A 24,148-nucleotide genomic window follows, 5' to 3' on the forward strand; every position below is an offset into this window, starting at 1 on the left:
GCCATTATTTCTTCATACATGTTCTCTATCCCTTGCTCACTTTCTTCTTGTTTGGCACACCTATAATGCAAATATTAACTTTCCTGTTGTCCCACAGCTCCCTTAAGCTGTCCTCTTGCCTTAAAAAAAAAAAAAAAAAAAAAAAAAAAAAATATATATATATATATATATATATATATATATATATATATATATATATTTAATTATTTATTTTAGGTCTAGTAATAATTAATGTCGTTTTCTAATACTTTTTTAAAATCAAATTTATTTAAACAATACAACAAAATTTAATCAACAATATAGTTGCCGTTGTTTTCTACTACTTGTGCCCAACGCTCAGGAAGCATTTTAATCCCTCTGTTGTAAAATTCTTGTGATTTTGATGCAAAAAATTCGGTCAATGCATTTTTGAGGCATTCTTCATTATTAAATTTTTTTCCAAGAAGAAAGTTTTGCAAAGAACGAAACAAATGGTAATCGGAAGGGGCAATATCAGGAGAATATGCAGGTTGAGGGAGAACTTCCCATTCCAACTGGCGCAGTTTTTCAGCAGTGATTCTTGCAGTATGCGGTCGTGCGTTATCATGGTGAAGAATTACGCCCTTCCGATTAATCAGCGCGGGTTCTTTTTCTCTTAAAGCTTGGGCTAACCTTTCCAATTGGGCACTATACACTGCACTTGTAATGGTTTGGGTAGATGGTAAAAGTTCATAATGAAGAATTCCTTTAAAATTCCACCAAACACACAACATCACTTTTTTCGCATGCAAGTCAGGTTTTGGCGTGGGCTGCGGAGCCTCATTTTTGTCCAACCATCGAGGCCGCCTTTTCAAATTAACATACAGCACTCATTCTTCATCTCCGGTAACAATTTGCTCTAAAAACAGCAATGGTTTTGACGAGAGAGGAGCGAACTGCAAATTGTGACTCTTTGATTACGGTTGTTGTCGGTCAACTCATGAGGAACCCATTTTCCAAACTTTTGGACTTTGCCAAGTGCACGCAATTGATTGGAAATTGGAAATTGTTTTTTGTGAACAATTTAAAGTTGTCGCAAGCTCTTGTTGGGTAATTTGAGGATTTTGCACCAAAAGAGCTTGAAGAGCTTCTTGATCAAAATTGGACACACGGTCTCGACCACTCTTGTCATCTAACGAAAAATTTCCCTTGCGAAATTTCTCAAACCAACGCTGGCATTTTCTGGCGCTAACTGCATCTTGACCAAGAGCACTACAGATGTTTTTTGCAGCCTCACTTGCTTTTCTTCCTAATTGGAACTCGTAAAGCATGCAGTGCCGAATATGCTCTTCATCCGCCATCTTCTTAGCCCTAGTTTTGCAACAAAAACCAAACCAAACACAAACTTTTTCAAGCAAAACTTGTTAACTGCACATCACACATTCTATAGATACCACGTGTTTGAAGGTTATGTCAATACAAGCCAACGCCAAGCAAGATTTTAAACGAATGTTAAAAAACGACATTAAGTATTACTAGACCCGAGATATATATATATGTGTGTGTGTGTGTGTGTGTGTGTGTGTGTGTGTGTGTGTATATATGTGTGTGTGTGTGTGTGTGTGTGTGTGTGTAGATATATATATATATATATATATATATATATATATAAAATAAAAAATTATCCCTAGCCAGTTTGGCTCAGCAGGTAAGAGCATTGGTCTGTGGACTGAAGAATACTAGATTCAATTTAAGTCACAGAACATGCCCGGAGTACATCTTGATCCTTAGTATGGGGCATGCAGGCAGCAGCTGATCAATGATTCCCTGTCATCATTGATGTTTCTATTGTTCTCTCCTACCCCCTCCCTTTCTGAAAGCAATTTTTAAAAGATGCTATTTGCCATGAAGAGATGGGTGGGAATGTAGGAACTTTCTTAAAAGGGCCAAAGCAGATAGAAACATCTGCCCATTCAGCCCTTCCTTTCAGTCTCTATGTGTTCGTCACTTTCCATCCTTGGTTATCAGGGTTCTCTCTAGCTAGTCTTCAGTTGATTATTTAGGATGTTTTATTTCTAGTTAAGTATTTTTTAAAATAGGTTCTACATTTTATTTTAATCAATCGAGACATGATAATACCAACTGGGTTACTACACGGGAAAGCCAACAAAATAGCTATAACTTGGCTAATGAAAATGAATCAATAGCTCTATATAATTTTGCAGATGATCAGCATTTCATCCAACTTAGAATGTTAAGTGGAAGTTTTTCAGTATTTTAAAGTAGGCCTGAAAAACAAAACTAAAAAATGGCCAGGCTAGCCAAAACTGGTTTGGCTCAGTGGATAGAGCCTCGGCCTGTGGACTGAGGGGTCTCAGGTTCGATTCCGGTCAAGGGCATGTACCTTGGTTGCAGGCACATCTCCAGTGGGGAGTGTGCAGGGGGCAGCTGGTTGATGTTTCTCTCTCATGGATGTTTCTAACTTTTTTTTTTAAATATATTTTATTGATTTTTTACAGAGAAGAAGGGAGACAAATAGAAAGCTAGAAACGTTGATGAGAGAGAAACATCGGACCAGCTGCCTCTTGCACACCCCCTACTGTGGATGTGCCCGCAACCAAGGTACATGCCCTTAACCGGAATCGAACCTGGGACCTTTCAGTCCGCAGACCGACGCTCTACCACTGAGCTAAACCGGCTTCGGCTGTTTCTAACTCTTTATCCCTCTCCCTTCCTCTCTGTAAAAATCAATAAAATAAAAAAATAATAATAATTTTTTAAAAAAAAAGGCCAGGCTAGTTACACACCTATTAGACTGGTTAAAATCCATATCACTGACAATACCAAAAACTGGTGAGGATATGGAGCAATGGGAGCTCTATTCATTGCTAATAGTAATGCAAATTGTGCATGCAGCCACTTTGGAAGAAAATCAGGCAATTTCTTTCAAAATTGAACATACTATTACCATATAAATCAGCAATCATGTTCCTTAGTATTTACCCAAAGGGGTTGAAAACTCTTGTCCAAACAAAACTTGCACATGGATATTTATAGAAGCTTTATTAAAAATTGCTAAAACTTGAAAACAACCAAGATGTCCTTTAGTGGATGGACAAATAAACTCTGGTATATACAGACAATGGACGATTCAGTGCTAAGAAAGGGGGGAAAAAAAGAAAAAAAAAGAAAAAAGGAGCCATCAAGCCATGATAAAAAACATGAAGGAACCTTAAATGCATATTACTAGGTAAGAGAAAACAGTCTAAAAAACTACATACTGTATGATTCCAACTACATGACATTCTGCTAAAATTATGGAGACAGTAAAAAGATCAGTGGTTACCAGGAGTTGAGGGGAAGAAGAGGAATGAAGAGGGAGAGCACAAAGGTTTTTTAGGGGAGTGAAAACACTCTGTATGGTACTATTAAAAGTCATTATACATTTTGTTCAAACCAACAGAATATATACTAAAAGAGAACTCTAAACTATGGACTTTGGGTGACCATGATGCATCAATATAGGCTTATCAATTGTAACAAACGTACCACTCTGGTGGGGGATGCTCATAATGGAGAAAGCTATGAATGTGTGGGGCCAGGAGTACATGGGAAATATCTGGACTTTCCTCTCAATTTTGCTGGTAACTAAAACTACTCTAAATATCTACTCTAAAACCTAATATTTTTTATTTTTAGTATCCTAATACTACTGCCCTGTCCTGCTATCCCACCAAATAAAGATAATTTGGTGGATAGGGAGGAAAGCTTCCCTTCATGTTGATTTAGTCAAGACTCGCTGAGCTATTTCTAGCCTAGCTAGTCTGTTCAAAACACCCACAAATAAAATGAATATTTTTCTCTGCCAATCATTTTTTTCCTTGTGTTTACATCCAGATCAGTCTTGGAAGAGACATTTAACCCTGAATGTACATACTCATTGGATATTGCCTTCCATCAACAAGTTGGTAAGGGCAAGATAAAATCCTGATTATAACAACAAGAGGTGACAAAAGCACAAAAGGAAAATTTAATAACATTACCAGCTATATCTACCGGAAGTTTTAGCCCACTGTCAATATCTGTCTTTTGGAAAATGAAGTGCTCAAACCTGATACTGTTAGGATTAGTGTAAGGTGCAGGTCCATTTGCCAAGGAGAGGGAAAACAAACAACTATAACTTGATCCCACTTGTATTTTTTCTTTTCCAAAAGCAAAACATTTACAGTAAAACATGAACATTTAATTACCTTTAAATATATGAAGTAATTTACATACTATACATTCCCAATCACACTGAACATAAATCCAATGTTGTAAGACATACATAATCTGCCTTTTGCCAATATATTCCCTATATTGAATGTTAACTGATTTTTCAGTCCATGTGAGAACAGATAAATATATATATATATATATATATATATATATATATATATATATATATATGCCTCAAGTTGAAGACTGTAAGATAATAAATCAGAGATGACTATAGAAGACTTCCATGGAAGATTCTAAAACCACCATCAGTACTGAAACCAAACAAGGCATTAAAGCTTTCCCTTTGTGGTCACAAAGATTAAGTTTCCTGTCCTAGTGCTTAAATATCACAAATTATATTTTCTATACAGTGTTTCTGTTACTGCTTACAAAGGGATATTTTTATTACATAACTTGATACAGAAAAGCATTGGAAAAATAAATGGGATTTGATAAGTTCTCATACAATAAAGCTTTTGTTCCACTTGAAAAAGATATTTATGCTCAAAACTAATAATATAGGTATAATAAAGAGAAGCATGAAGGACCCTCTGCAGATTTCTTAGAATCCTTGAATTATAGCTCGTGCCACCATATTACTTACATTTTCTATTCTGAAGCCAGGTGCCTCCAGCAGTCCTGACCTCAGGCATCCAGGCCCTGTGCTTTTTTAAAAAACAAGGTAAAATAAAACTCTTCCTTATATATTAACAGAAAATATTATTCCATATAGAAATGACTGCTTTAAGATTCATATAACCAAGCAAAATATAATTATCTGTATTTCCCTTTTAATTTTATCCCAAAATGTCTAGGTAAATGGAAAGTAAAATATTCTAGGAAGAGCAGTAACTCATTGAGAGGTAAAACAGTTTAAAAATACATGTGTATTATTCATTGTTCTAAGAACAGTTTTAGAACTTTATATTTTTAAAATTACAAAGTTATCAAAAGAATAAAGCCAACCACAAAATAAGAATCAATACAATGCAGTAATGCACATATGAAAGATCGTCAAATGTGCTTAGTACATATTTTTAAAAATCAACAACCTATGTTATAATTAATAAGTCATCACATGTAGTACTAAGCAAACTGTAAGTAGAATAAAAACTGTGGTTTCATTTTGACTATGGAAGTAGAATGAGCTACACATGAACTTAACAGAGTGCCTATACAACTTTCTATATAGGAGTACTGTAACATGCAAGGCCTGCAGTAATGAGTATAGACTTCACAGATAAAACAAGGCTGGCAAAAAGAAAACCAAACACAAAATTCTGCTCTTGGCTATAAAACCTAAGAGTAAAGAATAAACTGAGATTTTAAGGCTTTCTTAGAAATATTTTTCATGGCACAACATTAAACATCACTATAGGTAAAATATGTAAAAATTCAGTTACATGGTTGCATAATTGAAAGAACATGCCATGTCATTTATTAAGGGATTGCCTTGTCAAGTTCTGTTTTCTGGTAATTAAATTATAGTTAAGTAAGGTTATTCATGTTTGACTCTATCATATAAATCATACAGAAATGTCAATTTGCTAGTATACAATGCAAATTGTGTTTTGAATAAACGTCAATATCACTTGTTTCTTAAAGAAATGTCATTTACACTAATGTAACTAAAGCAGTTACACTAATTCCTCTCACAAGAGCAGTTATTTTCCTTCCTTAAACGATTAATCTACTATTAAACTCTAAGATCATTATTAGACAAATTCCTTCTCGTCATGCACACAGATCATCCTCACAATAATCCATTTCTTGCACTACAGTCAGTCCAGAAAATACTCTAGGAGCCTAACAAGTCATTCTTGCCACACCATACTCTAAGCTGACCACAGCAGGTTCGGATTTGGAAAACTCCTCTGCGTATTCACTGTAACGATTATCCGCTGGGCTGCTGCCCTCTATAGTTCGAAGAGTATCATTCACAGGTAATAGAGTCTGCTCCTTAAAACTTAGGGAGGTTTTGATGATAGGTGATTCAGGATGAACTGGATGTAACAATTCATTGGTGAGAACTCCATCTATTTGCTCATTTTTGCGTTTATTAATTTTCTAGAACAAAAATAAATTTGAAAAAAATTACTAATTGCACATAGTATATGTTTAAAACAACTGTATATGAGACATATATATGAGACATTCACCCTGACATCACAATAATACAAAAATACACACTTATTTAGCTAAAGATTTTTAAAAAAATATATATTTTATTGATATTTTACAGAGAGGAAGAGAGAGGGATAGAGAGTTAGAAACATCGATGATGAAAGAGAATCACTGATCAGCTGCCTCCTGCACACCTCCCACTGGGGATGTGCCCGCAACCAAGGTACATGCCCTTGATCGGAATCGAACCCGGGACCCTTCAGTCCGCAGGCTGACACTCTATCCACTGAGCCAAACCGGTTTCGGCATTTATTTAGCTAAAGATTTTATTGCCTAAAACCTACATGTTTTTTCTATGTACAACATGCTTTAGAAACACAAAAATTTTTAAAAAAACTGAACAGAAGATTTTAAAAGTAATCTTTAGCAAAGTATTGCACTCTCCAAATTGTTGGACTAGTCTGCAAACCGATCTTTCTGAATTACCTATATCTTGTGCCTGCCTCTTTTTAACACATCCTCTTACAGTTTACTCAAGCAGTCATTACTTGGATGACTAAGGAACACCCTCGTCTGAGAGACAGACAAGATCAATTTATAACAACTGTCTAGAATTTTTAAAATATATACTTAGTAATTACTTTTGATTATATATGATGGCAAAGAAAAGATTATAGAAAAGTCTTAGGGTGGAGAGAAACTTCTTCATTGTTAATTTTTTTTCATTTTTTATTTTTAATATATTTTTATTGTTTTCAGAGTGAGAGAGAGATAGAAATGTCAATGATAACAGAGAATCATTGATCAGCTGCTTCCTGCATGCCCCATACTGGGGATTGAACCTGCAACCCAGGCATGTGCCCTTGACCGGAATTGAACCTGGGACTCTTCTATCCACTGAGCAAACCAGCTAGGGTGAAATTTCTTAAGGCACAAAAAAAAAAAAAAAGCAAAAACATAAAGATTGATAAACTTGACTACATTAAAATTCAAAGCATCTAAACAAAATACACTGTAAATAAAATGGAAAGGACAAGCCATCTGTAATATATATAACTAAAAAAAAATCAGTGCCTGAGATATAAAAAACTCTTGCAAATCAATAAGAAAAAGGCAGATAGGCAAACAGATAAGTCATTCATAGAAAAGGGGAAATCAAATGACCAACAAACATATGAAAAGTCATTCAATTTCAATTGTTATGAAAATCCAAAACTAAAAACAATTTAATTGTTTAGCAGCTGAAAGGATAGACCTCGCTACTCATACAAGAGAATATCATTCAGTAATCACTAACAAAAGAAATGCATTCAAGCTATACATACCAACATGGATAAATTTCAAAGCAATATTGAGCAAAATGAAGTATGTCAGTCTCTATATATTTTTCAAACATGCAGCTTCTTAGCTGAGTGAAAGGTACATGGGCATTCATGTTGTTTGTTGCCCTTTATACTGCATACAAAAACTATATTCTTTTTTATTGTTTAATATATGATAAAAATAGTATTTAAAATCACCAAAACAGTAATATAAGTTCTGGATACAAACATACATAGAAGTATACAAATGTTCACAGGAATAATTAACACCAAGTTAACTGAAAGTACATGAGGGGAGCATGAAAAGGACTTTAAGGGTCTTCAAATATATCATGTTTCATTTCTTAAAACAAAAGCATGAAAGATCTGAAACAAATATGACAAATGTTACAATCTCACAAAGTTAGGTGGTACATACCCTGGTATTTATTACTTTATATCTCTACTTCTCTATATACTTAGGATATTTCAATTTATTTTAAAATTCAGGGAAAGTGATTCAAACTAACCTATTCAAATCAGAGTTCTAACTTTGAAGCAACTATGTGTTCTGCTAATGTTTCTATATATACTAATTTAAGAACACAAGTATTAATAGTTATACTCCAAATATATTATATTAGATAATTCAGAATACTTACAGATTCTAAGTCTTGAATGTCTTTCTCTAACTGTTTATTTTGTTCATTCATATTCATAATTATGTTACACACCGACTCCCTGGGATGCAATGTTCGATCAAATTGGTGGTACATGTTTCTCCAAAACCTTTATGACCAAAAAAGGAAAAATTTCAATAAATAAATGTATTTTTTAAAAAATATTTATAAATATTCAAAGTGCCAACTTACTTAAAATTGAAAGATGCTGTATTTGGCTCTAAAACAGCAAACTGCTGAGAGTTGGAACTGTAGAGTGGATTTAAGTACTTCTTTTGGTCATCCAGAAGAAATGGCCACAGGGAGTAAGTCTTCTCCTTTAACCTTATATAATAAGAGAAACATAAAGGCCTTTCTCACAGATGCCAATACTCAGTTTTATAAAGCCGGCAATTTTTTCACGAGTAGATTTAAGTTTTAGTTTTTCCTTCTATTCACAGTCTAATGTCACCTTGTCTCTGAATTCTATATTCTTCTTCTCTGCTTTTCTACTTATAATCATTTAATAAATGATTATGTTTATCAAACACAACACAGGTATATTGTTTTCTTTCAAACCACATACTTAAAGAGATTCCTCTCTTATTTCACAGAATTTCATAATCTTCGTCTGGTCTATGTTACACCTACCGTATTTTTCGGACCATAAGACACACCTTTTTCCCCCCAGAAGTGGGAGGAAAAAGTCCCTGCGTCTTATGGTCCAAATATAGCCTACACATATACTTTAAAAAAAAAGTTTTTTTACTTTTCCGGCTCTGTGTGGTCTCTGTGTGCTTGCCCGGCTCTAAAATGGTTCTAAATGCTGCTGTTTACTTTACAGGGTTGATTACATGTGTTTATGACTGTGATGTTGGGTTTTAATGCACATAAAATATTTTAGGACACTATTTGTTTCAGAATCTTTTTTTCTTCATTTCCCTTCTCTAAAAACTGGTGCGTCTTATGGTCCGGAGCGTCTTATGGTCCGAAAAATACAGTACTTCAAATCATCACACACATACAGCTGACCCTTGAACGACACAGGTTTGAACTGCACAGGTCCACTTATACATGGATTTTTTTTTTTAATAAAGAGAGTTGGCCCTGCGTATCCTCGGGTTTCACATCCACAGATTCAACCACTCATGATCAAAAATAGTATTTACACCCTAACCAGTTTGGCTCAGTGGATAGAGCGCTGGCCTGCAGACTCAAGGGTCCCAAGTTTGATTCTGGTCAAGGACATGTACCTTGGTTATGGGCACAACCCCAGTAGAGTGTGTGCAGGAGGCAGCTGATTGATGTTTCTCTCTCATCGATGTTTCTAACTCTCCCTTTCCTTTCCTCTCCGTAAAAAATCAATATGTTACCACCAAGTTGTTCAAGGGTCAACAGTATACTATACAAAAAAGGCTAATATGCAAATTGTCCTCTCTGAAGTTCAACTGAGAGTTCGATTGCTCACTACAACGTGCACTGACCACCAGGGGGCACCACAGAATGAAGGACGGACCTGGCCAGCAGGAAGAAGGAAGGCCCTGATCACCGGTCAGGCCTAAGGACCCTACCTGTGCATGAATTTTGTGCACTAGGCCTATAGTATAGAGTAAGATGCTAATGTATTTCTGTTTAGCCTCATTTGGACTGTAATGGCATGTATTACAGGGCAAGTGTAAGTGGATACAAAACAAAAAAATTAGGAAAATGCCGAGACCAATTTGGCTCAATGGATAGAGCATTGGCTTGAGGACTGAAGGGTCCCGGGTTCGATTCCGGTCAAGGGCATGTACCTTGGTTGCGGGCATATCACCAGTAGGGGGTGTGCAAGAGGCAGCTGATCGATGACTCTCTTCATCGATGTTTCTAACTATCTCTCTCCCTTCCTCTCTGTACAAAATCAATAAAATATATTTTTTTAAAAATTAGGAAAAATCAGGACAGTATTCAAGAATTTAAAAATACCAATTATACTACAAATCTAAGAGTATGAAGGTGAAGTAGGTGAAAAAAAGGTAGATTAATTTAGATAGTATATTTACCAAAGAAATATAAACCAGTGATACAGAGGAAACAGTGGAGAATCTGCTCATTTTTCCATAACCTCTAAGATAACTAATAGATATGTTCTTAAAGACTACTAAAAAAAAAAAAATGTAATTTTATTACCATTTTCCTATTTATAAGGATGTTTGCATATTCATATTCATAATTGACAATAGTTTTTCCTAAAATAGCTCTGTGCTCCAAGTCACCTCTCCTAATTATGAAAAAAAACACAAACACTGTGAGATACTATAGCACAGAGTTAAAGTCCTAATCATCTCTGATTTGTTTATCTCCGTCATACTCTATTTCACTTATTTCCTTTACACATCTTTAGAATGTTCCACTTGCTCTCAATTCTGCCTTCAATTCTGTTGGGAGTGATAGTATGTGGCTGTCTTCAAACTACCACCATATTTAGCTCTAATATGTCACTCAGATCTTAAAAAATCTACAACTGCTCTTGATTGACTACTGTTAAAAATCTAATCTTAGAAATCCAACCTAACACACACACACACAGACACACACACTTCTAGCCAGAAGCCCCTAATCCCAAAGACCAGTTAGGGAAGAACAGGTGCAAGACCCAATCAGGGATAGACATACTGGAAGCCAACATAGGTAAACTTATTTCCCCAAAGAACAGCCTATTTAGAAATGTGAGGAGAGCTATAAGGCTTCATGTTACCTTAAATTATCCAACATTTTTACAATCTTTTATCACACTTTAAAACACAGTGACCAATACTTTATGGGAAATGAAATGTAAAGATTTTAAAATAAGTATTTAAAATTATATATATATATACATAAACATACATATATACTAGAAGCCCAGTGCGTGAAACCGCGCGGCCCTGCCCACCCGCCCACCACCCCACCGCACTCACAGCCCCACCCACCCATGTGCACTGGTTTTTAAAGCGTTAGGGCCACAGGCCTTTTATATAATAATATAGACTATAGACCCGATGCATGAATTGATGCATGGGTAGGGTCCAGCCGGCCCTGCCCCCTGGTTGAACTCCTAGTTGAACTCCTGGTCGAGGGGAAAATTTGCATATTGGCCTTTTATTATATAGAATTCAGACTGGAAAGGAGCATAAGGTGAGTTTTGAGGGTGTTGGAAATATTTTTTTTTTAATAAATATATTTTATTGACTTTTTACAGAGAGGAAAGGAGAGAGAGAGAGAGCTAAAAACATCGATGAGAGAGAAACATTGACCAGCTGCCTCTTGCACACCCCCTACTGGGGATGTGCCCACAACCAACGTACATGCCCTTGACCGGAATCGAACCTGGGATCTTTCAGTCCGCAGACCCGACGCTCTACCACTGAGCCAAACCGGTTTTAGCTGGAAATATTTCTTATTCTGAGTGCTGGTTACACAGGTGGATAAGTTTAACATTTATTTAGCTTCACACCTATAATACATGTGCTTTTCTGTATATATGCTACACTTTAAAACACACTTAAAAAATGCATTCTACTATTAACCAGAGGATATGAAAGATATTGAGAGTATACCTGGCTTCAGAACTAAAGACAATAAAATCTTAACAAAAAATTCAGTTCTATTTCATAATGTATTTTATTCAGTTCAACTAAAATTGATAGTAGTTCTCAGCTAAGAAGAAGCCCATTTAATCAAACCATCTTACTTGAGTTCTTCTCTTTCCTTCTGACAATTTCCAAGGAAGTTTCCAAATTGGCATGAATGAATGTGTTCATGAATCTGCAGAAGAAACGCTTCATTGAATTCAAAGTCTTGTGGAAACTGTTCAGTCAAATGCCACACACATTCCAAGAACTGAGTAAACACCGGTGAAACTTCCTTTGGGTCTCCATCCAAATGGCCACACCTAACCACCCCCAGAAAAGAAAAAGTTTTTAAAAATGTGCCTCTAAAAGAAATCAATTGTTCAGGTGTTGTTAAATTTAAACAAACATAAAGAAAAAAACCAAAAACCTTAAAATACTGTGCCATTGCAGAAAAATTTGTAATGTTTTTATTGAAACAATTTATACCTAAGTTTTTCAACCACAATTTTAAAGCATCTATTACCTTTTACCTACTACAATCAAGATAAACAGGAAGGTTAATAACTTGCCTGAAAATTAACAGAGATATGAGAATTGAAATAACAACAAAAATTAATCTTCATACAAAAAAAAATCACACTCTCACCTCCTACTGGACATACAAGTTCATGAAAAACAGAAACATTTTGGCATTCTAAACTATTTTTTCTAATTTTTAAAAATATGTACATATATAACAGTGACTCACCTCTCTGAAAATTTATGTCCAAAGGAGATCCAATCCTTTTCTATTAAAACCTTAATGAAAAACAAAAAAATGAAAAAAAGTAAAATCTACATGTAACTACTTTCAAATATTTTTGTTTAGAATGAATTAAATCCTATTATCTTAAAAACTGCATTTACAGGTTGCAAACAAAACAAATGTTTTAAGATTATAGGCAAAAGATAGCAAGAACCTAGATTAGAGGTTGATTTAACAGTGAAGATGATCCATAAAAAGAAACACAGGAGTCTTATAACAAATTATTTTTACTGTATTTATTACATTTCAAGTGAAAAATGTGTTATAAAGCACTGCTGCATTTCCATTTTTGTATGCATAATGATTTTTGCCAAGAGAAAGGGCTAAGAAATGTAAAAAATGTTAACAGTGGTTAACTGTGGATAGTAGACTCCAGTTACATTTTACTTGTACATTACTTGTACAAGTAACCGCTGGTCTACCTGCCTGCCTGATTGCCCCTAACCACTCTACCTTTTCGCTTACTTGTACATTACTTATATAATAGTTAAAAAAAATGATAAAGAGCCCTGGCTGGTGTAGCTTAGTTAGTTGAGCATTGCCCCATGCACCATAAGGTTGTTGGTCCTATTCCCTATTCGCACATGCCCAAATTGCAGATTCAGTCCTCAGTGGGTGGCAACCGGTCAATGTTTCTCTTTCCCTCTCTCTCTAAAATAAATGAAAAAATCCATATATTTTAAAAAATGATAAAGAGAGCACCGAAAAATTTGTATTCAAGTTCCAATGTTAATATCTAACCTCTTGAATGGATTGTATCTGTTTTCTGTTTGAAATAACAGGACTATCTAACTAACCTAAACAACTTACCTTCTTAGTATTTAATATACCTCATAATTTAATTTATAATCACCAAGTATATTTTTTTTAATTAAATTATTATTTTAACATTGCCCCTCCTTCCCATACATATCCTCCCCTCCCCAGAGTTTTGTGTCCATTGGTTGTACTTATATGCATGAATACAAGTCCTTCAGTTGATCTATTATCTCCCCCCCCCCAATCTCTCTACCCTACCTGCTGTAATTTGACAGACTACTTGTTGCTTTACTGTCTCTATCTTTTGGTTCATCAGTTTATAATGTTCTTTATTATCCATAAATAAGTGAGGTCATGTGGTGTTTCTCTTTCATTGACTGGCTTATTTCACTCAGCATGATGTTCTCCAATTTCATCCAGGTTGCTGCAAATGAAGAGAATTCTTTCTTTTTTATGGCAGCATAGTATTCCATTATGTAGACATACCAAAGTTTTTGGATCCAATCATCTGCTGATGGGCACCTAGGCTGTTTCCAAATTCTAGCTATTGTAGATTGTGCTGCTATGGACATAGGGGTGCATATATCCTTTCTGATTGATGTTTCTAGTTTCTTGGGATATATTCCTAGGAGTGGGATTACTGGGTCAAATGGGAGTTCCATTTTCAGTTTTTTGAGGAAACTCCATACTGTTCTCCACAGTGGTTGCACCAGTCTGCACTCCCACCAGCAGTGCACGAGGGTTCCTTTTTTTCCACAACCTCACCAACACTTGTCGTTTCTTGATTTGTTGATGTTGGCCATTCTGACAGGTGTGAGATGGTACTGCATTGTTGTTTTGATTTGCATCTCTCCGATAATTAGTGACTTTGAGCATGTTTTCATGTGCCTTTTGGCCTTCCTTCTGTCTTCTTTTGAAAATATTCTATTTAGGTCCATTGCCCATTTCTTAATTGGATCATTCATCTTCCTTTTATTTAGTTGTATAAGCTGTTTGTAGATGTTAGAGATTAAACCTTTATCAGTGGTAACATTTGCAAATATGTTCTCCCACACAGTGGGCTTTCTTGTTGTTTTGTTGATGGTTTCTTTTGCTGTAAAAAAGCTTTTTATTTTGATGTAGTCCCATTTGCTTATTTTCTCTTTAGCTTCCATTGCCCTAGGGGCAGCATCAGTGAAGAAGTTCTTTTGGCATGTCTGAGATTTTGCTGCCTGTGGATGCTTCTAGTATTTTTATGGTTTCCCGTCTGATGTTTAAGTCCTGTATCCATTTTGAGTTTATTTTTATGTATGGTGTAAGTTGGTGATCTAGTTTCATTCTTTTGCATGTATCTGTCCAATTTTCCCAACACCATTTATTGAAGAGGCTGTCTTGACTCCATTGTATATTCGTGCCTCCTTTGTCAAATATTAATTGAGCATAGTGATTTGGGTTGATATACCAAGTATTTTCTTTTCAGTGTCTAAATTGCCACTTTTAACTTCTCTAATTTAATGTTAAATTTCTCAGAAGGCTATATAATGGGATGAGTGAAAATGCAGTTTCTGGAGTCAGAATGCATGCACTCAAGTCCTAACATCACCACTTTCTTACATGTGTGACCTCAGGTACATAACTTTCAGGCTGTAACCTCAGATTTTACTATGAGCCTCCTGCCATTTTTCTACACACCAACATCTTAACACTTAAAATCTTTCTCACTAAACTTATTCCTCTGCTCTTCTCCTGGAAGAGTAGGAGAACAGCACCATCCATCCTAACAACTGAGTTCCTAGCCTGGAAATCATCCTAGAAGAGGACTCCTCTCATGTACCCCACATCTATCCATGAACAGCTTGAGTTATCACAATAGTTCCTACACTGGTCTCCTAGCCTCCATTCCCACTCCCCTCTTCCTTCAAGGCACCAAACCATTTTTTTAAAGCCCTCTACTGGTTCTCACTACCTACATTCTAGTTTTCTCTTCCTCAGGCACCTATCTCCCTATATTTTTCTGCACCCAAGTCCCTAGTCCCCAAAACTCATGCATGTTTAATTCCATGCAGTCCCAGAGCTAATCTTTAACTCTCACTGCTCCTTTTGCCTGGGACACTCTCTCATTGTCCCTGGATCATGTATAATAATAAAAGCGTAATATGCTAATTAGACCCGACAGCTGAATGACCTTCCAGACTTCATTCTGGAGGTCCTACTGGATGAAGCCACAGTGGTGGGGGCAAGGTAGAGGCTGTTAGGGGTGATCAGGCAGAGCGGTTAGGGGCCGTCAGATAGACAGGCGAGTGGTTACGGATGATCAGGCAGGCAGGTGAGCAGTTAGGGGCAATCATGCAGGCAGAGGCAGAGGCAGTTAGAGGTGACCAGGCACGCAGGCAAGTGGTGAGGGGCGATCAGGCAGGCAGGCAGAAGAGGTTAGGGGTAATCAGGTAGGTAGGCAGGCAAGCGGTTAGGGGGAATCAGGTAGGCAGGCAAGTAGTTAGGTAGGGGTGATCAGGCAGGCGAGCAGTTAGGGGCCATGAAACAGGCAGGCACGTTAGGGGCCATCAGGCAGGCAAGTGAGTGGTTAGGGGTGATTAGGCAGGCAGGTAGAGTGGTTAGGGGCAATTAGGCAGGCAGGTAGACCAGCAATTAGGAGCCAGCAGTCCTGGATTGCAAAAGGGGGCAGGGCAGGCTGAAGGAGCCCCACCTCCCCAGCCCCATGCACGAATTTCATGCACTGGGCCTCTAGTGTATTACATGATTTAATTTGGATGTCTAAGAAACACATTAAAAACAAACATGGCAAAGAAAATATTCCTTATCTTACACTCTCAAAGTAAGCAGAGCATTATTTTATTAACAGCACTTCCATTTACCCTATCCCAAATTCAATATGTTAACACTGCCACATAATGTTATAGGGACCTAGTGATGTTAAATCTTCCCTTGCTTTAAGATGGCACTATATTTAATAATTCTAAACTAATGAAAATTTTCTCACATCTCTTTATTTACTTGTCATGAGTTAAGATATAAATTTTGAAAAAAATGAGTTAATATTAAAAACAAACAAGCCCTTCCAAAACAGGTTTGGCTCAGTTGATAGAGCAACAGCCCGCAGACTGAAAGGTCCCAGGTTCGATTACGGTCAAGGGCGTGTACACTGGTTGCGGGCACATCCCCAGTATGGGGTGTGCAGGAGGCAGCTGGTCGATGTTTCTCTCTCATCGATGTTTCTAACTCTCCCTCTCCCTTCCTCTCTGTAAAAAATAAAAAAATAAAATAAAAAAATAAAAAAATAAAAAAATAAAAAAAAAACCCAGTCAGTGTTCCTCAGTGGATTATGTCCCATGCATCAAGAGGTTACTAGCTTCATTCCTGGTCGGGAAAATGCCTGGTTTGTGCATTTTGTCCCCCACTAGGGGAGTGTGCGGAAGACAGCTGATCAATGTGATGTTTCTCTCTTATCAATGTTTCTATCTCTCTTTCCTTTCCTCTCCTCTAAAAATCAATAAAAAACATATTTAAAAAAACCAAAACAGAAGGCAGGGCTTTAGCTTCACAAAGCAAAAAATATGTTCAATTAGAAATTTAATCTTCAGATATAAAACATGCTTCGGAACATGTAACTACAGTTAACAAATGAAGCAGTATGAACAAAGTTTTTTCTAGAATATAATTTTTAAGTATCGCTATTTCCTTGTTTTACTATATTACTCAAATTTATTAGATAAATATAAGGGGAAATACTGAATATTTCTATTGTAACATTTTAGGAAAAAAATTTTAAATCTGAAACTTTTTGTCAAAAGGTGGCACAAATGAAAATCACTCTAACTCCAGATTTCTCAACATCAGCACATTGTGCCAGGTAACTTTGTCTTAGGGCTGTCCTGTACAATATGATATTTAGTAGCATCCTGGGGTCTATCAGCTAACCCTTTCTGTTGTAACAATCAAAATTGTCTCCTAACATTATCCAATGTCTCCTATGGGAGGACCACTGGTCTAGCCAAATACAGTAAAACATCAATTTAACAGGCTAATTCAAGTGAGGGAGTGTCTATTAAAACAGAAAGTCTGTTATATAATAAAAAAGGTTTTCTAAATGTATGTTAAAAAATTGACAAATTAGTTTACCTGTTTTTACTTATATAGACACATTTGTATGATTAAAATTAAGAAGATACGACAAGTTAAATTTCATAGAAAAGTCTCCTATGTGTATTACTATAATTTTAAGTTTATACTGAGCAGATTTAGTAAATGCATTCACCAGTCACTGAGAGTAAACAAATGCACATGGCTGGGGTGTGGTTTAGCACACATGGGAACTTCAGCTGGCACATGTTAAAACTGCTGCAGAAAGTCATGTCACACAACAACAGAACCAAGTAACATGGGCAATGCTGTGAGATCACATGCTAATCATTTCCTGAACATTATTTATAAGCAGTGACTCTTGGAATTTAAATATGTAAACTATAGCTGTAGATATGTAATATTTACTAATGTTGACAAAATTACTACAGTGTTTTTTCCAACATATGGCTTACTAAAATTTGTTAATAACAGTGAATTAATAGCAAAAAATTTTAGTAATAACAGTGAGTTAATAACAAAAAAATAACCTGTTAATTTGATTATAAGTAAATCTTGGTTAAAAAAAATTTTTAAATTAGCAGGGTGTTAATTTTCACATATGACATTCAGACTGGAAATTTTGTCTGTTAAATCAGAAGTCCATTAAGTTGAGGTCAGCAAAATCCAGGGTTTACTCTAACTCCTTACCATGAATCCTTTGACTGTTCTGTAGTAGGAATCCAATAAAAGAGAGCCAAGAGAACAAACCTGGGAAGTTCTATCCCAGCCATCAGAACAATGAACCAACACACTTGCATTTTCCACCATTATTGCCTGAAAAGAAAGATCACACACTTAGATTCTAACAGAATACATTTAAGTGAATCATTAAGTTCTACTTACTAAAAAACCATTAAGTATCTATACTAATAAAAGGGTAATATGCAAATTGGTCAGGATGCCCTCACAGTAACAACTAAACAGCAGGCTGTGTGGGGCGACCAGGCCAGAAGAGGGGGGCAGTAAGGAGTGACCAGGTCAGCAGGGGGGCAGTTAGTGGTGATAATGCAGGCAGCAGAGGGGGCCAGTGAGGGGCTACGAGGACATCAGGGGAGGAAGTTGGGAATGACCAGGCCAGGGGGGGGTGTCGTAGTTGGGGGTAACTGGCTGGCGGGGGGGGCGGGGGGATAGGAGGGCAGTTGGGGGCAACCAGGCTGGCAGGGGGGGCAGTTGAGGGCAACCAGGCAGCCAGTTAGGGGTGATCAGGCAGACAGGTGAGCAGTTAGGAGCCAACAATCCCAGATTGTGAGAGGGATGTCTGACTGTTGATTCTAAACTGGCAGTTGAACATCCCCCAAAGGGTCTCAGATTGGAGAGGGTGCAGGCTGGGCTGAGGGGATCTCCCCCATGCACAAATTTTGTGCACCGGGCCTCTAGTCCTATATAATAAAAGCCTAATATGCTAAGTGTCTGATCATTCATTTGACTGTTTCACTAGTTGCTATGTTGCGCACTGACCACCAAGAAGCAGATGCTCGACTGGTAGGTTAGCTTGCTGCTGGGGTCTGGCCAATCAGGACTGGGTGAGATGGGCCAGACACACCCTGGAGCCCTCCCTCGGTCCCTCCCCAGCCTCCAAAATATTTCCTCCAATTAATTTCCTTTCAATGTGCACAAATCCATTCACCAGACCTCTAGTTGCATTATAAAGAAGAGCTAGTACTGTAATGATAATGCTATCTCAATACAATTTCTCAGAAACAAGATAAAACACAAAGCATATAAACAAAAATAAGAAGACAAACATGCTCTTTAAAGTGTTTGAAATGTTTTTAAGTCCATACATTAAGTGCTCAATGGTATTTTTAAAGCTCAAATTAAATGAACCTCATTAAAGAGGTAAAGCAAAATAAAAATTATATGTCTGGAAAAGGTACCAGCACTCAATAAATTCATTCCTTCCCAACCATTATAAACCCCAAGATCAAATATAAGCGACGAAGAGTTACTTTGGCTAAGAAGATTGCAGCATCCATGACAGCTTTGATATGGCGAAGCCATCCTGAGCTCTCCAAACCAGAGTAGAAATCATTGACAGAAAGCCCTTTGGTACCATTAACTAAAAAGAGGGGGAAAAAACATTTCAATTAGAATGGGCTAGCCTCCTTTCTCCTATTCAAGATTATCTCTAGATGAGTAAACTGGGGAAGAGAGAACAAAATAAATAGGCAAGACTCTTTATAAATGAAAAGATGCTATTAGAAATTCAGTAACAGATTCTTTTGTTATATTTTGCTATCATTCCTTGTGGTTAAAAAAAGCACTCCTATTTCATTTTTTTAAAAAATTTGCAGTGTTTAATTAAAAAGTCTGATATTTTAATTTTTTAAATTCCATACCATGACTAGAAAAATATCTTAATATTTAAATGGAACATTATCATAAATTAGTCTAAATTGCATTGACACATCAAGAATATCTAACAATAGCCCTAACCGGCTTGGTTCAGTGGATAGAGCTTCGGCCTATGGACTGAAGGGTCCCAGTTTCGATTCCGGTCAAATGCATGTACCTCTCTTGCATGAACAACCCCAGTTGGGGTTGTGCAGGAGGCAGCTAATCATTGTTTCTCTCTCTTCGATGTTTCTAACTGTCTATCCCTCTCCCTTCCTCTCTGTTAAAAAATCAATGATATATATATTTTTAAAAAGAGTAACAATAGTAATCTATACTAATAAAAGGGTAATATGCTAATTAGACCAGATGTCTTCTAGACCAAGACACAGTGGCAGGGGCCAAGGCAGAGGACATTAGGAGTCATCAGGCCAGCAGGGGGAGGCAATTAGGGGCAATCAGGTTGGCAGGGGAGAGAAGTGAGGGGAGATCAGACTGGCAGAGGAGGGCAATTAGAGGCGATCAGGTAGGCAGGAGAGGGCAGTTAGGAGCAATCAGGCCAGCAGGAAAGGGCAGTTAGGGGCAATCAGGCCAATAGGGGAGGGCAGTTAGGGGTTGATCAGGCCGGCAGGAAAGCAGTTAGGGGGCAATCAGACTGGCAGGGGAGCAGTTAGAGGGCGATCAGGCCAGCAGGCAGAGGCAGTTTGAGGCCATCTGGCATGCAAGCAGGCTAGAGGTTAGGAGCCAGTGGTTCTGGATTGCAAAGGGGATGTCTGACTGCTGATTTAGGCCTGATCCCAAACCGGCAGTCAGACATTACCCAAGTGTTCCCAGATTGCAGAGGGTGCAGGCTGGGCTGAGGGACACTCTGTGCACGAATTTCGTGCATCAGGCCTCTAGTTTTTATAAAAACTATTAGCATTGTACTATCTAATACAGTAGCTACTACCCAAATATGGCTATTGAATACCTGAAATGTAGATAGTCCAAATTGAGATGTACTGAAAGTATAAATTGTCTAAGACTTAAAGGCAAAAATGTAAAGTAAATCATCACAAGTTTTTTATACTGATTACATGTTTAACATGTTTTTAATATATTAGGTTAGGTATATTATTAAAATTAATATCAATTGTTTCTTATTACTTTTTTAAATGTGACTACTAGAAAATTTCAAAGTACATAATTTAATATTTTTAATGTTTGACTAGCATATTTCTATGGAATAAGGCTGACTAGAAGATAAGCAATAATCATACCTTCCAATAACTTCTGAAGGCTGGACCGCATGACATGAATATTTTCAATTCCAACAAATTGAAATCTAATATTAGAATAATTGTCTTCATTTTCATAACCTTTTCCAGCTGCTCTGTTGGCTATTGCATTCAGCTAAAAATTTAAGTTTTAGAAATTTAGAGACAAATTGCTTTTATCCAATAACTTATCAAAATATCATGAAAACAATAAACTATATTTTAGCTAGCAGACAATTTAAAGGAATTCACCACAATTAAATATACTACCATTTATTAATAAGCAAAAGTCTCGCCCTGGTCTGTGTGGCTCAGTTGGTTAAGCATCATCCTGTGCACCAAAAGGTTGCCAGTTCAATTCCCAGTCAAGGAACATGCCCATAATAAAGGTCTGATCCTGGGGCAGGCAATCAATCAATGTCTCTCTCACATTGATATCTCTCTCTCTCTCTCTCTCTCTCTCTCTCTCTCTCTCTCTCCCTTCCTCTCTTCAATAAAAACATAAAAAATAAGTTAATAATAGCAATGAAGGATACTATAAAGAAACAATATGATTGCTATATATTTGAAAGGTCAAACAAGAAGTTCCCCACAAATAATTCATGAAACTAATTCACTTAGGTCAGTGGTCGGCAAACTCATTAGTCAACAGAGCCAAATATCAACAGTACAATGATTGAAATTTCTTTTTTTTAAAAATATATTTTATTGACTTTTTACAGAGAGAAAGGGAGAAGGATAGAAAGCTAGAAACATCAATGAGAGAGAAACATCGACCAGCTGCCTCCTGCACACCCCCCACCGGGGATGTGCCTGCAACCAATGTCCATGTCCTTGACCAGAATCGAACCTGGGACCTTTCAGTCCTCAGACCGACACTCTATCCACTGAGCCAAACTGGTTTCGGCAAAATTTCTTTTGAGAGTCAAATTTTTTAAACTTAAACTTCTTCTAACGCTACTTCTTCAAAATAGACTTGCCTAGGCCATGGTATTTTGTGGGAGAACTCAGGAGGCCAAAGAGCCGCATGTGGCTCGTGAGCCACAGTTTGCCAATTATGGTCTTTAGGTGTTCATAAATATTTCAAAATCTAAAACTAGAAAGATCTCCTATCTGAATCCTAAATGATTCAGAGAGAAGCAGAGCTGGGTAGTTTTTATTTTTCAGAATGAAGCTATGAGATTCAATTCAGAATAAGCCTAGAGCACTTTATCATTCACAAAGCCACAGGGATCCTAAAATTCAGATCTGAAATATACATGAGATTATTTTAGGTCCTCCATATTAGAGACTGCTAGAGGCCCACACATTATATAAAATGCATATAATCCATTAACTTGATACAGCTCTAAGAAATGGTTCCAAAGAAATTGGAAAAACCACTTTATGGAAAAACAGACTGCCAGTAGCCCCATGACCTTTAGTGTTTACATCAATGCTATTAAGATTTGCCATGTTGCTGAAACTGGTTTGGCTCAGTGGATAGAGCGTCGGCCTACGGACTGAAAGGTCTCGGGTTCGATTCCGGTCAAGGGCATGTACCTTGGTTGCGGGCACAGCCCCAGTGGGGGGTGTGCAAGAGGCAGCTGATCAATGACTCTCTCAACGATATTTCTAACTCTCTATCGCTCTATCTTCCTCTCTGTAAAAAATCAATAAAATATATATATAAAAAAATTTTGCCATGTTTAATTCTTTAAGACTAATTTCATATAGCATATTATTACAATTTACTAAATATTCTTATGTACTTGGATAAAACAGAACCTAAATTTTAGGAAAAAATAGTAGCTTATCATTCATTGGATTGAGGTTGGCAACAAGTACAGTTAAATTATATTTAATGACTCATTGGTTACTCAGCACCTATGATTACTAGGATTATGTGTGTGTGCAAGGGCCATGTAGTTCTGCAAAGTTTGAAGCATGTTTCGGGTTATCAGTTTGTTCATTGTCTTTTTTGTTTTTTTTTTAAATATATTTTATTGATTTTTTACAGAGAGGAAGAGAGAGGGATTGAGAGTTAGAAACATCGATGAGAGAGAATCAGCTAATGATTAGATATTTAAAATGTTCTACATTATTACTACTTGAGTTTAACTGGTAAAACAAAAAAATCAAAGAAAGATATATTTTTTCTGTAGAAGTCAGTTATACAATTAAGACATATTAGGTCCTAAGAAAATTACCCTCAGATCTTATATTTAAAAAGTCTTGTATTACAATCATCTTTTATATCTAATAGCACCATAAAAATAGTTCCAACCAATTAATCATCCCAGATTATACAAGGAAGTAAAATTTTTCTTATAAGAGATAATACCAACACTCTTGACTTCTAAGAAAAGTCTTTTCCTTTTAACAAATATTACCAAAGTATCAGCTTCTAATTTTTAATACTCCTTAATTTACTAAAATTAATCTTATATGTTTTCTCCATTATCTTTTGTAAGACTGCATAATGATGAGAATTACTTCTAAAACAACTACCATTCCTTTCAAAAAGGCTGTCTATAATTGTGGTCTATATGGCTCACTCGCTTTTTCTCATCGCTTTCTCTTATTTTTTCATCATTCCAGATTTTTGAAGAAATCCTCACTATAATTCTGCCAATGTCCTTTTGTGTAGCCCACCAGCTCTGCTTGCGATGCTATAATAAAAATTAAGAGTAATGTTAGCTATGACTATTGCAGATTTTAATTATTGTAGTTTTAGGATCCTATATGAATTGGCTATTTAATTGTGTTTATAAAAAAGAAAAAATGGATTGTGACATTTGATAAAAATTTAACCTTACACAATGGATGGCTAACAGAACAATTATTTCCTGTTCATTGTTTATGATTCTTTAGTTCAATGTTTCCTAAATTAACTCACTATATATTTCACGTATTTTCTTACATATTTCAAATTTAGGTCCATTAATACACAATGTATTGAAATTGAAATTATAACAGAATTGCTAACTTTTCACAATGC

The 24,148-nt window shown here is 36.4% G+C and overlaps 1 protein-coding gene across 6 annotated transcripts in view; it reads right to left on the reverse strand.

Annotated features, from left to right (window-relative positions):
* Positions 1 to 4,879: 4,879 nt before the first annotated feature.
* MTMR6 (myotubularin related protein 6) overlaps positions 4,880 to 24,148 on the reverse strand; it is a 45,946-nt gene continuing 26,677 nt past the window's right edge. For 2 of the 6 annotated variants that reach the window (XM_045588446.1, XM_045588444.1), the window contains 10 exons: positions 23,706 to 23,819; positions 21,172 to 21,304; positions 20,883 to 20,936; positions 19,528 to 19,637; positions 18,227 to 18,352; positions 12,644 to 12,693; positions 12,015 to 12,215; positions 8,516 to 8,647; positions 8,306 to 8,432; positions 4,880 to 6,285 (listed from right to left, as the gene is read on the reverse strand). In XM_045588446.1, coding sequence (XP_045444402.1) covers positions 6,025 to 6,285; positions 8,306 to 8,432; positions 8,516 to 8,647; positions 12,015 to 12,215; positions 12,644 to 12,693; positions 18,227 to 18,352; positions 19,528 to 19,637; positions 20,883 to 20,936; positions 21,172 to 21,304; positions 23,706 to 23,819 — 1,308 coding nt within the window. In that variant the 3' untranslated portion in view covers positions 4,880 to 6,024. Of the gene's footprint in view, positions 6,286 to 7,515; positions 8,031 to 8,305; positions 8,433 to 8,515; positions 8,648 to 12,014; positions 12,216 to 12,643; positions 12,694 to 18,226; positions 18,353 to 19,527; positions 19,638 to 20,882; positions 20,937 to 21,171; positions 21,305 to 23,705; positions 23,820 to 24,148 lie in introns of those variants that run through there. The other 4 variants (XM_045588447.1, XM_045588445.1, XM_036458785.2 and 1 more) reach the window with 4 other exon arrangements.

This window comes from Pipistrellus kuhlii, unplaced genomic scaffold, assembly GCF_014108245.1.
Source record: "Pipistrellus kuhlii isolate mPipKuh1 unplaced genomic scaffold, mPipKuh1.p scaffold_m20_p_3, whole genome shotgun sequence".
Taxonomy (NCBI): Eukaryota; Metazoa; Chordata; class Mammalia; order Chiroptera; family Vespertilionidae; genus Pipistrellus; species Pipistrellus kuhlii.